The following is a 17,906-nucleotide window of genomic DNA, read 5'->3' as shown; positions in this document are numbered from 1 at the left end:
AAGAAGTCTAGATCACATTCATCATGGCACATAGTTACAGCAGTTTTTTTTTTTCTTGTGACAAGGACTCTTAAGATCTATTCTCTTAGCAACTTTCAAACATGCAGCACAATATTATTAACTGTAGTCACCATGCCATATACAAATTCTTCTTATAATCAAGGAGACGTTCTGGCTTTCTCTGCTGCATCAACTTCAGTTGTAGACTATTCTTTCAAATCTATCCCCTTTGCTTCACCCTGGAGACAAGGTGGTTTAGCCATAAGAGAGAGCTTGTGCTAGTTAACAGTATATGTAAAGGATGGGACTGCTCTGAATCATTAAAAAAACAGCAACAGGCTCTCTGCTCCTCCTCATTCAAAAGACAGCAGCATCTTCTGCTGAACTTCCAGCTGTGTCCCTGAGACACGATGGTGAAGGTTGGAGTAAATGGATTTGGCGGTATTGGACACCTGGTCACCAGGGCTGATTTTAACCCTGGCAAAGTGGATATGGTTGTCATCAATGACCTCTTCACTGACCTCAACTACATGGTGTACATGTTCCAGTATGATTCCACCCAAAGCAAATTTCACGGCACAGTCAAGGCTGAGAATGGGAAAGTTGTCATCAATGGAAAGCCCATCTCCATCTTGTAGCAGCAAGATTCCACCAAAATCAAATGGGGCAATGCTGGTGCTGAGTATGTTGTGGAGTCCATTGGGGTCTTCATTACCATGGAGAGGACTGGGGCTCACGTGAAGGGTGGGGCCAAGAGGGTCATCATCTCTGCCCCTCCTGCTGATGCCCATGTTTGTGATGGGCATGAACCACGAAAAGTATGACAACTCCCTCAAGATTGTCAGCAATGCCTCCTGCACCACCAACTGCTTGGCCCCTCTGGCCAAGGTTATCCATGACAACTTTGGCATCATGGAGGGACTCATGACCACAGTCCATGACACCCAGAAGATGGTGGATGTCCCCTTCGGGAAGCTGTGGCATGATCGCCGAGGGGCTGCCCAGAATATCATTTCTGCTTCTACTGGTGCTGCCAAAGCTGTGGGCAAGGTCATCCCTGAGCTGAGTGGGCAGCTCACTGGCACAGCCTTCCATGCTCCAACTCCATTGTGTCCGTTGTGGATATGACCTGCCGCCTGGAGAAAGGTGCCAAATATGCTGACACCAAAAAGGTGGTGAAACAGGCATCAGAGGGCCCCCTCAAGGGCATCCTGGACTTCATTGACGACCAGGTTGTCTCTGCAACTTTAACAGTTACACCTATTCGTTCACCTTTGATGCTGGGGTTGACATTGTTCTCAATGACCACTTTGTCAAGCTCATTTTCTGATATGACAATGAATTTGGCTATAGCAATTGGGTGGAAGACGTTATGGTGCACATCACTTCCAAGGAGTAAGAGCCCTCTGGATCACCAGCCCCAGAAAATGCAGGAAGAAGAGAAAGACTTCAGCTGGTGGGGAGTCCTTGCCTCAACTCATCCCCAAACACACTGAGAATCTCCCAACCTACACAGTTTCCATTCCAGAGCCCCCAGAGGAAGGGAGGGGCTTGGGAAGCCCTACCTTATCATGTCCCATCACTAAAGTATACTGTACTTAGCCAAAAAACAAAACAAAACAAAAAACCAGAAACAGTAAAGTTCAAGAGAATTATAAGCAAATTCTCCAACATTGTGGCAGAAATGGCCTCAGTGTTTTCCCTCTCCTGCATAAAAGCACTTACTCGAAGGGTAATTTTTCATCATTTGGCTTGATGCATCGGACATAGTGGGGTGTGGTTGCATTGAGGGTTTCCATGAGCAAGTACAGAGAGCTGCGGAACTAGGAAACAAAGTCAGAGAACAAATATGCTGAAATTTGATACTCATATCAAGGAAAACAAAAGGGCCAACCTTAGTAAATTAAGAAGAAGAGTTAGCTTCATGCATTAACATCTATTATGAAAGGTTTTAATCTGTGACTGTGAGTATTAGCATGTCCTATGTTCTGGACAGAATTCTGCTCTAACCAATTCTCCCAAATAGCAAGAACTTAGTAAATCACGTTATTGGGCACGTGGTTTTCTCAGGCCTGTGCGGCCTTGGAGGCTGAGGGATGATGCCAATGAGCTGTGACTTTTCTTTGCATTTACGTATATACTAGATGTGAACCAGGTCAGTGCCCATGTCCAGGCCTGGAATGTGGGCCCCACCACTGCCTGGCTCCCTGTGGGGCCTGGCCCCATCCTCAGGTACTTTCTGTGTACCTTGCTCCCCACTGTGGTCCGGAACTGCTTGTTGTTTGGCTTGATGACTGGCTTTGCAGATTTGACTGTGATCGCTGAACCGAAAGGGGAAGGAGGAACTGGATTTTCTTGAAAAAAGCTGGCACAGAGATGAAACTGGAAGGAACAGAGGGGATTTCAATGTCCAAAGGTGTTCACTCATAGTCAGCAGGTGATACAAACCTCATAAATGGTCATAAGAACCCCATGTAAAATGAGGTTAGCGGTCTCCACCAATCTCTACAGCCTAATCTGAATCCCACAAGAGGACACTCCTCCCCCTGGATGATGCATAACTTCTTTCCAGGAATCTAAGCAGACAGGCAATCCATGCAAATGTCTATATGTCATATTTATATTCCATATATATATTAGATATATATTAAATGTCTGTATGGACATTTACACAGTGGAGACATTTACTAGCCCTACCTCTGTGCCTTGGCTCATACTGTTTCAACACCTGGACTCTCCTCCCTCCTACCTCGTGTTCTCATCCCTGTAAATCCAAACTCTACCCATTACTCAAGGTTCTATTAAAATATTTTCTAGCTCTACCCCACTCACTGGCTTCGATTAAGCTTAAAACAAAGGTAAAAAGAAAATTGTGCCCTGACTCAAATTAATTTCAATTTCTTCTACATAAAAAAAATCTTTCACTTATGAGTGTCTTCTAAGATATTCATTACTTTCTATCATGCATCAATGACTTCTTTAAATGTCTTATCTTCTTAGAGCAAAACTCATGTTTTTTTCTTTTAAATCTAACACTGACAATCTCCTTTGGGGGAGAATCACTGCCTAATATATCCTTGTATGCTCCAGCTGCAAAACCCGTGGATCTGTACTTCCCACGCCTCTGAGAGGTTTCGTGCTCAGCAGAGAGACCCATCTGTGCTTTGATGTGATCTGCATTCACCTTCCAGACCGGACCCCAGGGTATGCTTGGGGATGAGTAAGCAATTGGTGAATTAAATGAACTAATTTTGTACACAAGATGCAGGCCATTTCCATATTGAATTCTCTATCATAAATCGGTTTTAATAACTGAAGTTGTCATGCCTGCGACTTCTATATGATTGTTAGTAGAAGTGCTCATGCTTATGTGGGAAACTGTCAAAATACTTGAATATGAACAAAGGCTTAGGGATCTTTCAAAATAAGAAAAATAAATACGATCTAAACTGTTCACAAAATGAAGGCTTGTGTATGGAATATTCTTATTGTCAACTATTAATAAGGAAATGTTCAAAGGGGAAAAGGAAAACCCAGAAGTCATTCCTTTGGTGACCCTACTCCTCACATAGAACTGTGGATTCGAGGAGCCTGCACATCTGAGCCAGCACTCCCTTTCCAGGTCACCCTCTCTCTGTCTTGCCCTGGTTTCTTTCATGTGCTTAGCACTACGTGCCATTGCTACTTATGTGGTTAGGGTATGTCATTCCCTCTAGAATAGTGAGCTTCATGAGGGCATGCATCCTGGCTGCCTTGCTCACTGCTATAACCAGAATCTAGGGCCAGTGCTTGGCACATGGTAGGTGCTATATACATATTTGTGAAAGAATGAATAAAATGTAAACTGTGGTCTTTTAACTGGTTATAGTAGCTATCCTTCCTCTCTGGCATCTGCATATTTGATTTCTGATATTGCACCTAGTGGAGATTTGTCTGCAAGCTGTCAGAAGCTTGGTACATGTTTTAGTCCCAATTCCAAAATAGTTATTTTTTCTAAGCATGAGCTACAGTTTGCCACTGCAAGACAGTACACATAACCACACACTTCTTACTCTTTCCTGATACACATATAGATCCATTTCAAGTTATATAATGAATAACATTAATTACAATCGTAGGACCTTACAAACCTTGCTTGCTCTCAAGATTTCAACCAGCATATCATATACGGTATCTCTGTTCTTCTCAAGAAAACCTTCACATTTATATTCTACCTGTGCAGAGAAAGGATTTAATTATTGCCAAAGAAGCAAAAGCAGACAGCATCTAAGACCAAGGAGTTTTTCTCTTTTTCTAAGAATGAATAATGAAGGTACTAAAAAAGCAATCTTCTAAAAACAGATTCTGTTTCTGTTTATCACAGGAACTCTATCATATAAAACTTCGGAAGCTGGGAATATGTCACTTGCTGGAAAGAGCCAGGCTCTCCCACTGCCTTGATTTCTAACTTGTCACTGATCACTCTGTATTCTCCTGCCAGTTCCCTCTAGCCACAGGTGACCAGTCATTCCCTGCAATGTCTGAAGTTAATACACACACAGGTCTAAGAAGACCAGGCTTAAGGTTCACTCTGCCTTAGGAGGAAAAAAAAGCCATCAGGAGGAAAAAAGCTCAGTGTTGTCCTTTGGGTTCAAACCAAAATACTATCCTAAATCAGCATTAATATGGTAGAAAGTAAGATTTGTCTGACCACTAAACTTTCAAAGGCCACCAAAGCCCTTGGGGTCAGGTTAGAGTGAGTAAATGTTCACATTGCCTGAATTTGGCTTACAAAAAGTCTCCACATGGCCCTTCCTTATCCATAAGGCTTCCTGAATCTCTCAAACAATAACATATCCAGGGTGGGTGCTTAAAAATTCAAACTCCAATAGTTTATGCCTCTAGTTTACATAGTTTATAATGTAATATCTACTTGTCATAAATTTTCATAAATTAGAAAATATGTTTAAAAATCAATATATGGAAATCTGTGGGATTTCTATACACCAAAATGAAGCAGCAGAAACAGAAATCAAGGAATTGATCCCATTTACAATTGCACCAAAACCCATAAAATACCTAGGAATAAACCTAACCAAGAGGTAAAACATCTATATGCTGAAAACTATAGAAAGCACATGAAAGAAACTGAAGAAGACAAAAAAAAATGGAAAAACATTCCATGCTCATGGATTGGAATAACAAGTATCGTTAAAATGTCAATACTACCCAAAGCAGTCTACATATTCAATGCAATCCCTATCAAAATAACACCAGCATTCTTCACAGAACAAACAATCCTAAAATTTGTATGGAACCAGAAAAGACATTGAATAGCCAAAGCTGGAGGCATCATAATTCTTGACTTCAAGCTGTATTACAAAGCTGTAATCATCAAGACAGTATGGTACTGGCACAAAAACAGGCACATGAATCAGTGGAACAGAGTAGAGAACCCAGAAATGGACCCACAAATATACGGCCAACTAATCTTTGACAAAGCAGGAAGGAATATCCAATGGAAAAAAGACAGTCTCTTCAGCAAATGGTGCTGGGAAAACTGGACAGCGACATGTAGAAGAATGAACATGGACCACTTTCTTACACCACACACAAAAATAATCTCAAAATGGATGAAAGACCTAAATATAAGACAGGAAACCATCAAAATCCTCAAGGAGAAAGCAGGCAACAACCTCTTTGACCTCAGACACAGCAACTTCTTACTAGACATGTCTCCCAAGGCAAGGGAAACAAAAGCAAAAATGAATTACTGGGACCTCATCAAGATAAAAAGCTTCTGCACGGCGAAGGAAGCAATCAACAAAACTAAAAGGCAACCAGTGGAATGGGAGAAGACATTTTCAAATGACATATCGGATAAAGGGTTAGTATTCAAAATCTATAAAGAACTTATCAAACTCAACATCCAAAGAACAAATAATCTAGTGAAGAAACGGGCAAAAGACATGAATAGACACTTTTCCAAAGAAGACATCCAGATGGCTAGCAGACATATGAAAAGACGTTCAACATCACTCATCATCAGGGAAATACAAATCAAAACCACAATGAGATACCCCCTTACACCTGTCAGAGTGACTAAAATTAACAATTCAGGAAACAATAGATATAGAGAAAGGGGAACCCTTTTGCACTGCTGGTGGGAATGCAAACTGGTACAGCTAGTCTTGAAAACAGTATGGAGGTTCCTCAAAAAATTAAAAACAGAAGTACCTTACAACCCAGCAACTGCACTACCAGGTATTTATCCAAAGGATATAAAAATGCTGATTGAAAGGGGGCACATGCACCCCAATGTTTATAGCAGTGTTAATGACAATAGTGAAAGTATGGAAAGAGCCTAAATGACCATCGATAGATGAATGTCTAAAGATGTGGTATGTATGTATGTGTGTGTGTGTGTGTGTGTGTGTATATATATATATATATATATATATATATATATATATATATATAAACACCATAATATTACTCAGTGATCAAAAAGAATGAAATCTTAACCATTTGCAACAACATGGATGGAACTAGAGTGTATTATGCTAAGTGAAATATGTCAGCGAAAGATAAATATCATGTGACTTCACTCATATGTGGAATTTAAGAAATATGCTGTAAGTGGGATGTTGAAATCCCCTACTATTATGGTATTATTATCAATGAGTTTCTTTATGTTTGTGATCAACTGGTTTATATATTTAGGTTCATCATGTTGGGGGCATAAATGTTTATAATTGTTACATCTTCTTGGTGGATAGACCCCTTAATTATGACCCCTCAGAGAATCCCCCTTAAAATTTCTTGCAGGCGAGGTTTAGTGGTCACAGACTCCTTTAGTTTTAGTTTGCCTGGGAAACTCTTTATCTCTCCTTCTATTTTGAATGACAGCCTTGCTGGATATATAATTCTTGGCTGCATATTTTTCTGATTCAGCACACTGAATATATCCTGCCACTTCTTTCTGGCCTGCCAAGTTTTTGTGGATAGGTCTGCTGTGAACCTCATCTGTCTTCCCTTATAGGTTAAGGACTTTTTTCCCTTGCTGCTTTCATAATTCTTTCCTTGTCTGTGTATTTTGTGAATTTGACTATATTATGCCTTGTTAATGGTTGGTTTTTGTTGAATTTAGTGGGAGCTCTTTGTGATTCCTGGATTTTGATGTCTGTGTCTTTCTCCAGGTTAGGAAAGTTTTCCGCTATGATTTGCTCACATAAACCTTCTACCCCTTTTTTCTCTCTCTTCATCTTCTGGGACTCCTATGATTCAGATGTTTTTCTTTTTTAATGAGTCACTGAGTTCTCTAATTTTTTTTTAATCTTTTTATTTTTGAGAGAGACAGAGTGTGAGCTGGGGAGGGGCAGAGAGAGAGGGAAACACAGAATCTGAAGTGGACTCCAGGTTCTGAGCTGTCAGCACAGAGCCCAACGCGAGGCTTGAACTCGTGAACTGCAAGATCATGACCTGAGCTGAAGTCAGACGCTTAACTGAGCCACTCAGGCAACCCCCTAGCTGTAATTTCTTCCTGCTCTTTCTTTTGGGGTGAATGGCTTCGTTTTGTCACTTTGGCAGATGAAAAAGAGTTAATAAAATAAAAAATTAAAATTAAAAAAATTAAAAACAACACAAAAAATCAAATAAAGGAATCTAGATCCTAGGTGTATTTGGGTCTGGTTGTTGAAAGAAGTTGGATAGAATAGAGAGAAAAGGGAAAGAAAAAGAAGAGAAAAAAAGGATGAAAGTAATAAAATGTTTAAAAAATTTTAAAAAGTCCCAATAAAACAGAATAAAATGAAATGAAGAAAATAAAATAGAATTTAAAATTTTACAAAAAAAATATAGTAAAAAAGTTTTTAAATATTTTTTTAAAAAACAGAAAATAAATTTTTTCTCTTTCTGTATCCAAGAATAAGAAAAGAAAGAAAAAAACTCAAATAGATGGACCAGCAAACATAATGAAATTACATCCAGTTTCCTCTAAAAGTCAAACTCTGAAGCATTTTATAGTGTGTACACTAAACAGGCAGAGAGACTTGTGGTCATCCTCTAGGGCTTGGTTGATGCAGTTGGATGGAGCTTGATGTAACAGCTCCGTTCTCTACTAGGTGGCACTGCTTAGTTTACCGGGGTGGATCGGTGTGGCACAGAGCACTTGTATGCAGATGCATGAGAGAGGTGAAAATGGCATCACCCAGCTTCCCAGTCTCTGGCACCAGAACTCTGAGCTCTCACTGACCAGCAATCAAGCACCCCTCCTTTGTCTCTGGCTTCTGTCCACTCCCCACTTCTACACTGTCTGTGTCCAAGCTGTCAGCCTGCCAGATGGCACTTCCCTCCTGAATTATATCTCAATGGGGCTGTGTTACCAAACCCCTCACTTCTAAGAGCCCTGTGGCTTCGACTTGCTCCAACCCTCTGGGGAAGGGTCTTGCTGGGCAATGACCAGGTGCTGGCTTGCCCCCCAGAAATGTTCATGCGGTCATGCTGTTGCACAGTTTCAGAGATTGTGGCCAGGTGTCTGCCTGCCCCAGAAAATGTTCATGGGATAGCACAGCAGCTGAGGTTCAGAGATTATGGCAAAACACAACACACAACCAATGCCAGGTTTCACCTCACTCTGGTGTCTTTGTTCCAATACCAGCAAACATGGCTGTTCTCTGGGGTCTGCTGGGACCTTTGCCTGTGGGGACACTACAGCCTCTACCAAATGCCCTCCTAGCAGGGGAACAGCTTCTCCCTGTGTGGTCCACGGAGCCCTTGGACCTCCCTGTCTGCTTCTGGGGATTCGCCCTTCCCATCAGAGCACCACCACATATTGACTCTGCTCTACCTTGTTTCCAGAGTACTAACGGTATTGAAACGCTCTCCTTTCCCTTTCTCCCTTTCTGGTTCAGTCACTTGTGGGTGTTTCCACTCTTTTTCTTTCTCTCCAGCTACTTTCGGGGGAGTGCTTTTCCTGGACTCTCCCCCATTTTCTCAGTCCTCTCTCTGCAAAAACGGCTCTCTACCCTCCATGGCTTCTCTCTTCCCATCTGAACTCTCCGTGCTGTGTACCTGCCAAGTTCTGTGGCTCAAGTTATACAGATTGTTGGGTTAATCCTCACATCAATTTTCTAGGTGTACAGAATGGTTTGGTGCTGATCTAGCAGCATTTCAGTGACGAGAGAAGCCAAGAGCTTCCATGCTGCTCTGCCATCTTGGCCCCTCTCCCACTATATCAATTTTGTCTTTTTATTAAGGTAACATTTGTTTCATAAAAAATAGATCTATAAAGAAGAAAATAAAGACCACCCAGAAAACACATCTTCAGCCAACCTATGTTACCACTGTAATAAATATAACTGAATAACAAAGGAAAACCTCAAAAAAATATATAGCTTTCATTATAGAAAACAATTACGCTGCCTTGATTTTGACAACTTCATAGAGGAAATAAACTGATAAGAGACTAATGAATTCACAGTAAATCCAAAATCAGAAATGAGGTCCACTAGCACCACATTCATGTTTAAGGCAGTACCGTTGAAACTCATATTTTGCGATAAAAACAAAGATCGTTAAACACACACGCATGTATTCTTCATCACAGCTATATGCCGTGTGACTTGAATCTGATCAGAAAAGTTTCTGGCCTGCCTGCTGCCACCAGGGAACAGCTCCAGCACAGACAGCATTGCTCCAGACTTTCATTGTACCTTATCAGCAAAGTGCTGGATGATAAAGGATGTATTTGACATTCTGGGCTTTTCAAACAAAGCGTTCTTGTTGACAAAATTATTGTATAGCTTTTGAAGCCAGTTTTCATCAGTTCCATGTGGTAACTGCAAGACAAAAGCAAACCAAATAGTAAGTAAGACAACTGGAGACGAAAGGTTAAGAAGCACAAAAAAGCACTAATTCTGACAAATCAAGTGAGCTGGAACCCCAGAGTGAGATGCTTAGATCTGCAGCTGATCTTTATTATTTTTATTATTTTTAATGTTTATTTATTTATTTTGGGGAGAGAGACAGACAGACTGTGTGTGTGTGTGTGTGTGTGTGTGTGTGTGTGTGTGTGTGTGTGTAGGGATGGGCAAAGAGAGAGAGGAAGATACAGAATCCAAAGCTGGTTCCAGGCTCCGAGCTGTCAGCACAGAGCCCGATGCGGGGCTCAAACTCACCAACTGTGAGACCATGACCTGAGTCAAAATCAGATACTTAACCGACTGAGCCACCCAGGTGCCCCTCCTTTTAATTTTTTTATTTTTTAAAATTATTTTATTGATTATTTATTTATTTTTTATTTTATTTTATTTATTTTTTAAATGCTTATTTATTTACTTTGAGTGAGAGAGAAAGAGAGGGAAGGAGAACATGAGTGGGGGAGGGGAAGAGAGAGGAGAGAGAGAATCCCAAGCAGGCCCCACACTGTCAGCAGAGCCAGATGTGGGGCACGATGCCATGAACCATGAGAGGAACATGAGCCGAAATCAAAAGTCAGACGCCTAACTGACTGAGCCACCCCAGGTGCCCCTATGGTTCCTTTTTATAAAGCAACTCTAGGCATACATCTGTCCTTGATCTTAATAATCTTTAGGGTGCCATTTAAACAGATATATCCATGCCCCTTTAGACAAACAAAATATTATAAACTAGAAGGAAATGGACATATGATGACTCAAGAATGAAGAAATTTATTTTTGCAAATTTGGCAGTATTCCTATTACTTCTTCTTAGAGAAGTCTAAAGGTTCAGGGGACAAATAGCATGGGTTCCATTACATGAATGTGACTTTTATTATCCATTGAATGGGGAAAGACTGGCACCTAAATATAGTCCTCCCCACTTTGCCCAATCTCAGAAAAATAGATTGTCTTTTGTTTGACTGCTTAACTAATAACTACGTACTGAAACAAAGCTTAGTTGCAAAACTTGTTCTTGATGCTGGTGATTTGCAAGTGATCAATTATATTCAATCCAAACTTAGTGAAGCTAATATCCCATTGTGCCCAAACGACTCCTGCATGCTTCTTTGACTCCTGCATGCTTCTTCGTGACATTGGTCACCTAGGGAATATCTGTGTAGAGTAGGTACAAGTATTTCCTGGAGGCTACCTTGGCCTATGCACCCTACCCTCATTAGATCATTCCGGAATGCTTTGACCTGATGCCAGCCCTTTAATCTTCTGTCACTGTGGTACCAGATACGATAATTCATGAGTAAAACCATGCAATCAACAATTCTGGGGAGAAAATGCCAGTAAGTCTTCAACAGTATGATTTTTTTTTTTTGGTAGAAATAAATCTCTGGAGAGGAAACTAAATCTATGTTTAAGCATCATAATACAATCTTTAAACCAAAACCAAAATACTGCCCTGGGGATTATTTGTCCCTGAGGTCCCATGAGGAACATTGCTAGGCTGCCCCACTGTTAAGTTGCTCCTCCCAGAAGGACATAACAACAGTAGAACGCTTCTTTCAAATTATATGATGTTGAGTTTTCAGCTACACCTCCAAATGGATGACTCACAAGAATGAGGAAACAAAAGAAAACTCAATTCTTGTTAGTCATTAACAAGTGGCATGAAGTCACCTGCCATTTTCCGGTCCATTCTACATACCCCTAGGTGCTCAAAGGGCTCCCCCTTGCTGGACATGGCCTGAGAGGTTGTGCGTGTTACCCAATGGTGGGCTACACATGCTGAGGGCGAGGCTCACCCGGCCCTCTGCTGTTCCTGCTACGGACTCCTGTCCCAGGATTAATACTCAACCAAATGGGTAACACATCTGAAATTTAAATGTACATTTAAAAAATCCATTTTGTAATATTCTCATTTGTTACCACTTGGAAGTTGAAAAAAAAATTTAAGTTACCAAGCATTCTTCATCCAGTAGCTCCAAAATGCCCATTTTTGCTTCAATCAAGTCAATAACTGGTTGGTTGTCATAAAAATCTATCAGAGTCCAAGGGATATCTTCCTTCATATATTCTTCTTGTTCAAGTTTAAAGACATGCTGGAAATCCAGAAGTTAATAGAGAAAATAAAACAAAACATTAAAGTGTGCTTCCAAAGTCTAGGACATAAGCATCTGGAAAATACAGACACCCGAATGGTTTGCAGTATTTATGGAAGACCCTGAGGTACAGGCAGCCCTCCTTATCCATGATCAATGTTGTCAAGTTCCTAACCTGAGTCTAGCTGTCATCCTCCCACCTGGTCTGAGTGGAACCCCACATGCTGTTTACCCAACACCCTGCATACTCAGGGTGGTCCTGCAACCCCTCCCTGCTCATAGCACTGCTGGTATCCAAGAAAGAGGCCGCCTCTCTGGCCGGTGGGAGCCAGCCTGCTCGAGAATGCTGGCTGTGGGGCCAGTGTGAGAAGCCAACAACATGGAGAGCTTTGTTCACTCCTTGTTCAGGCCCTAAAGGTATCAGGGAGGCTTCCCAGAGGACAGGCTCAGGCTTATCCTGGCTACAGGTGAGGGGAGGGGAGGGGCAGTGAGGAGAAGAAGCCCAATAGGAAGCTGAGAAACAAATGACTCTCAAACAGACCAGAGAGAGCACAGTACTGAGGGGACTAAGGGGAATGCAAAGAATGGTGGGGTGACTTCAAGTGAGCTACGTAGCATATCTACCTGGAATAAACCTTACTTGTAGTTATTAAATGTTAAACTTCCAGGGAATCCTTGAGAAAATACAAATTTGCAAGGGGATGAAATTCAACGGTATACATGGATTAATTCCAAAGAGAGGAAAAGGAAAGAAAAGAAACATTTAATGAGTATGAGTCAGTGTTAGGTCTTCTCCTTACAACATTACGCAGGCAGAGACTACTGACCCAGTTTTAAAAAAGAGGAAACTGAGGCTCTGAGCCCAAGGTCCCAAAGGAAGAACGTGGGAGAGCTGAGATTCAAACCATCTCAGCTCTCAGGACAGGAGCAGGTGGGTTACAGCACCGAGAGGGGCAGGTACAAGGATAAAGAGGCTTGCGGGGCCGTGGAAACTAACTAAATTATTCAGTCTAGCTGCACAGAGGGTCTGTGAGCAAGCACGGGAGGCGATGAACTGAAGCTGAGCAGCTGGCCAGGGACCTAGAAAAACAGGAAAAGGGATGGGCAAGTATGATTTCAAGATATGGCCACAAGGTGGTGCAGTGACCCAGCGTGTGGCTGCTTCACTACTCTGGAGATGTGAGGAGAGAGAGAGACTCTGGCTCGCATGCAGGGTTGAGAACTAGGCAGAAAAGAAAGAAGGCAGAAAAGTCACCTACCAGGTTAAACTGCTGTTGCAGCTTCTCATTAGCATAATTGATGCAAAACTGTTCAAAGCTGTTCACATCAAAGGTTTCAAAACTGAAATATGGTTTAAACAAATTAAAACATTTCTTGAAGGGCACACACATTTGTTTATAGCTCAGTATTTTTTGATGAACTTCAGTTTAGAAGTTTGCTATGTTTTCTGCAAATTTTAAATATGCCTCACAGCTTTTGGTTTTAATATCCTGGCAGGTTACAAATCATCTCTTTCCAAGCTGCCAATCCAAGGAATCTGGTGTGTACAAGGCACCAACCCTGAAGCAGGCCTTCCAGAAGGCTGGTCACAAGAGGATGCATCATTTGATTCACACAACAGCACTGACACCCAATTATCTTCTCTTTGTCGATGAGGAAATGGGACTCTGAGAGATTAAGAAAGGTGCCTGAGGTCACGCAGCGACTATGAGCCTGCCTGACTACAAGGCCCATGCTTTCAGGTCAAGGCAATGCTGTTTCCTGTTCACTCACTCTTTGTTTCACAGCTGCCTCCTCAGAGCCTGGCTTCATCGTTCTTGGAGGACAAGGGCGAGGTCATTCGATGGTCCACAGCCCAGCAGACCCCATCGGGTCTACTTTTAGACTTTAAATACTGATCTCTGGAGTTGCAAGCTCAAGACTGGAGAGGAGGCAGGCGGTGACAGAAACAGGGAGCGGGCTGGAGACAGCACTACAGTGAGCTGTACCGCAGGCTACCACAAGCAGGCTGTCCTGCGGGGGCAGCTGCAACTCCGTTCCATCTGCCGTGACCATGATTAACGCAGGTCTGAATGCCAGACGGCTCGACTCACAAGAGAAGCTGAAAATCTGGACTCACATGTGAATTCTCTCACCCTGTAAGCGGTGATGTGGGCTGGACAAAACACAGCACCGACTTTTGCCTCCCAGCCAGGTGAACGCTTCTGCCAGGAGCGCTCCTGCACCGCAGGTATTAGGGTCAGGGCCTATGACCTCACTTAACCCTAACACTGCCCTATGTGCAGGACCAGCAAGACCCACCGTTACACCTGAGGGCCAGAGGCCAAAGCAGCGAGTAGTGCCAGACATGCAATTTGACCCCAGCTCTTAGTACCTCCAAAGCCTTGGTTCTTAATTGCTTTAATTCTGAGTGGTTCCTGCCAACTCCAACCACAGGTTCCCTGGGAACCTCACTTGACTGAGCCAGCTTGGCTCAGGTCAGAATTCCAGGGTAGGTTGAGGGCCTGGATTGCACTCTGGACAGCTTCAGCATGATCAGAGCAGGAGCAGAACCCACATAGCTCTTGATGATCCCATTCCACATGTACCCTCAGAAGCCCAGGGCCGGTCTGGACACGGTGGACAGACCAGCGCTAGGCCAGGGGGAGAGTCCAAAGGGCCTTGTTATGCTCCTCAGCCCATAGCCAGGGCCAAAAGCAAGGCTTTCTACAGCAGGGATGGAATATCAAATATTAATTATTATTTTCCTGCCCTTTTGCCTACTCCCTCTCCCCAAAATGGGCCCTCAGATCTAAAGTTCAAAAGCCATGGGAAGACCTAAATCTATGACTTAAAATGCCAGAAGCACATCAGCTACATTTCACATTTCAATGATGCTTATAGTTCTTAAGGCAACTTCACAATTTCTTCCATTTGATGTTCAGAATAACCCTATGAGAGAGGCCCCATCTTATAGATGCAGAAACTGAGGTTTAGAGAGGTCTTGGACTCTCTCAGGGCCACACAACTGGTTTGCTGCCATGCTTGCTCCCAGGGTTCTGTCTCCTAGCCCCAGGCCCTTCCCACTCTGGATCCAGAGCACATAGACCAACCCCAGCACATAGCTCCAGACCCCGGCCCAACTGGCTGGGGAACCACAAGTCTTCATGTTGTTCTGAGCAGACACCTCCAGACTCACAGCTTTTCAGCACTGCTAAGTTTTACTTTGGGGCTGCTGTATTTCCAGGTGGAATTGAGCCCCGTTCCCTCAAAGGCTGCATGGCGAGCATGAGCAAGGGCTGATCCACATGAGCTTACCAGATGGAGAAAGTAGTGAAAGGATCCGCCCCAGGTGGCAGCACTGTTACTTAGAGAAGAGCTTGTTCCTTTCTTTTTTTCTTTTTCTTTTTTTTTTTTTTTAGAAGGCACCATTAATTCATGGATGGCAGCAAGTACGCTACTTTTAGACTTTCTGAAGAGGAACTTAATTTTTAAATTTTAAAGTATACTCTAACAAGTTCTTATAAATTTATAGTTACTCCTGTCTCTGATTTGCTCACTGAACCAAAACTTCAAATTCCTTATGATAGTGGTCTTCGTGGATCTGACTGCTGCCTGCCAGCCATTCTCCTCCACACCGAGGTTCGTACTCAGCTGCCCTCCTCCCCCCACCCCCCAACCTCCAGCACATCCATCTGCTCATTTGCTTATTCCCATCACAAGAACCCTCTCAATCTCTAATTACCTGCCTGCCTCCTCCACTAAGATTAAATCCCAAGAGGGCAGGGGCCATGACCCTATTCCATTCACCAATCACACACGTGATTGTGTTGGATAAATGGAATAATATATCCTAAAGGACTATTTATTTTTAACACATTAAAAAACACAGAAGAGAGATTATTATAACAATCATGGATTTACACCACAATGAAAGAGACCATTGTTAAATAAGACTATTATATTTTAAAAGCCTACTTAGGTTGAGGCACCTGGGTACCTTAGATGGTGAAGCATTTCACTCTTGATTTTGGCTCAGGTCATGATCTTTCAGTTTGTGAGACTGAGCCTTAAGTTGGTCTCTGCCCTGACAGCACAGAGCCTGCTTGGGATTCTCTCCCTCCCTCTCTCTGCCCCTCCCCTACCCCTCTCCCTATCTCAAATAAAAAACATTAAAAAAAAAAAACTTTAAAAGTCTACTTAGATTTTTACTGGCTGCTCAAATCCTCTTTTTAGAACAAGACAAGGTAAATCATTTATTAGACCATCCCAGTGATGTATCAGTATTTTAGAACTGTTGACATATGCTATTAATTGGGAGTCACATGCATTAACTCAGAATCTAAATTAAACAAAGTAACTCCCTTGAGGCATTGTCTCACATTAAACTACGGGAAAGCGGTTTCTCTGTACCTGGGTAAAAGTTCAACAGCATCATGGCCCATCTGCTTCCTCCCTCCTCCAGCAGGCTGGGGTAGGGGTGCCTGGAGCCGGGCTCTCCTCTTTGTATGGGAAAGAGAGGTTGGGCTGCTTCTCACAGGGTGTGGGGGAACACTCCCCAAGCCAGGTGGGATACTCTGTGATGCCTCAAATGGAATAATCTGCCCCTTCCCACACGGAGAAACCAGGATTGGTCCTGGGAGGGGTGAGGCATTGGGTATTTAAGGCCAGGTGTTGACAAACAGAAGCCTGAGTTCCAACAACCCTCAGAGCCTCCTCCCACGCTGGCCTGTCCTCACTTACTCACACTCTGGGGATTCTGTGGGCATCTTGAGCACGTGTTTGGCCTGGGATTTAGAAAAGGAAGACTGGGCAAAGAGGAGGAAAAGTGCCTCCAGTGTGGTGGGAACTTGGTCCCCAACAGTATTAGAAGAGCTGGAGAAGGGCTGGGGTCCGACAACAGAAGAGGATTCTGGTGTGAGAAGCTGGCTGGTCAAAAGCCTGGGTTTGGGTCGACCTAGGACCCTGTGAACATGAGCAAGGTCCAGAACGTCTGGGAATGTCATTTTGCCCCTTTGAAATGGGAAAGGTGTGTTAGGGCTCCACACCTCAGACATGAGCAGGAATTTCACACAGCAATGGGCTCTCCCACCAACAGAGCAACCGCGAACACATTTCTGAGTCTAAGCCTTGGTTGTTTCCTTTCTGTTTGAAGAGTGAGAAAGCACATGAAAACCATCCAGCACAGTAGCTAGCATATGGTGAGCTCTTGATGTCAGCCATTATTAATTCAGCACTGATTTAATACACTCTACATAAAACACACTGGAGCCCAGGGCACCATACTTATCATTCATACATGCAAACAGAGAGAACACCACCTTTCTGATCATGTGAAACACAAAAAAGGAACGAGAACAAAATGATCTAAAAATAATGAGCATTTGACATTTAAGTGACAAAAGACAGGCTCACAGAAGAGAATCTTACCCATAAATGTCCAAAACACCAATAAAAGTGTGCTGCTTGCCTGAAAACTGCAACGCTTGGTTAATTCTGTCCACAATGAAGTTGAACAGGTGAGCGTAGATCTTTTTGGCCAGTGCATCCCTGGCGTTGACAGCTTGGGGCCTGGTCATGGGTTTTACCACCGTCTCAGAGGTTGTAATGATTTTCCGATTGCATAGCCACTGAGCAAATTTGCCACTCTCCAGGCCCAGGAGCTCACAGAACACCTCCAGGTGAGTGTCATCCTCCTTCAAAAACAAGCACAAACCCCATCAGGGCCATCTGGCCATCCAACCCAGCTCCAGCCCACCCAGCAGGGGCCCCTCGGCCTCCATCTGGGCCTATGTGAGAGACGAGGATGAACTGGCGTGAGAATGACCAGGCCTCATGAGACAGAGGCAGGCCTGGGAGGAAGGCAGGAGGGGCCACAGCAGCATGGGGTCTGCACATGGCCTTGGTAGTCCTGGGCTGCATCCCACCTGGATTT

At 43.1% G+C, this 17,906-nt stretch overlaps 1 protein-coding gene and 1 pseudogene across 1 annotated transcript in view; one reads left to right on the top strand and one right to left on the bottom strand.

Annotated features, from left to right (window-relative positions):
* The window catches only part of MYO5C (myosin VC), a 103,547-nt gene that overhangs the window by 51,389 nt on the left and 34,252 nt on the right, over positions 1–17,906 (bottom strand). Inside the window, exons 10-16 of the mRNA XM_019442094.2 lie at positions 17,402–17,667; positions 13,252–13,333; positions 11,852–11,992; positions 9,693–9,818; positions 4,131–4,214; positions 2,248–2,382; positions 1,726–1,823 (exon numbers count right to left, since the gene is read on the bottom strand). Coding sequence (XP_019297639.2) covers positions 1,726–1,823; positions 2,248–2,382; positions 4,131–4,214; positions 9,693–9,818; positions 11,852–11,992; positions 13,252–13,333; positions 17,402–17,667 — 932 coding nt within the window. The remainder of the gene's footprint in view (positions 1–1,725; positions 1,824–2,247; positions 2,383–4,130; positions 4,215–9,692; positions 9,819–11,851; positions 11,993–13,251; positions 13,334–17,401; positions 17,668–17,906) is intronic.
* LOC109262976 (glyceraldehyde-3-phosphate dehydrogenase-like) lies at positions 411–1,399 on the top strand (annotated as a pseudogene).

This window comes from Panthera pardus, unplaced genomic scaffold (genome assembly GCF_024362965.1).
Source record: "Panthera pardus isolate Hobbes unplaced genomic scaffold, ASM2436296v1 HiC_scaffold_24, whole genome shotgun sequence".
Lineage (NCBI taxonomy): Eukaryota > Metazoa > Chordata > Mammalia > Carnivora > Felidae > Panthera > Panthera pardus.
Note: the sequence above shows the minus strand (reverse complement) of the source record. Positions and strands in the feature narration are given on the sequence as shown.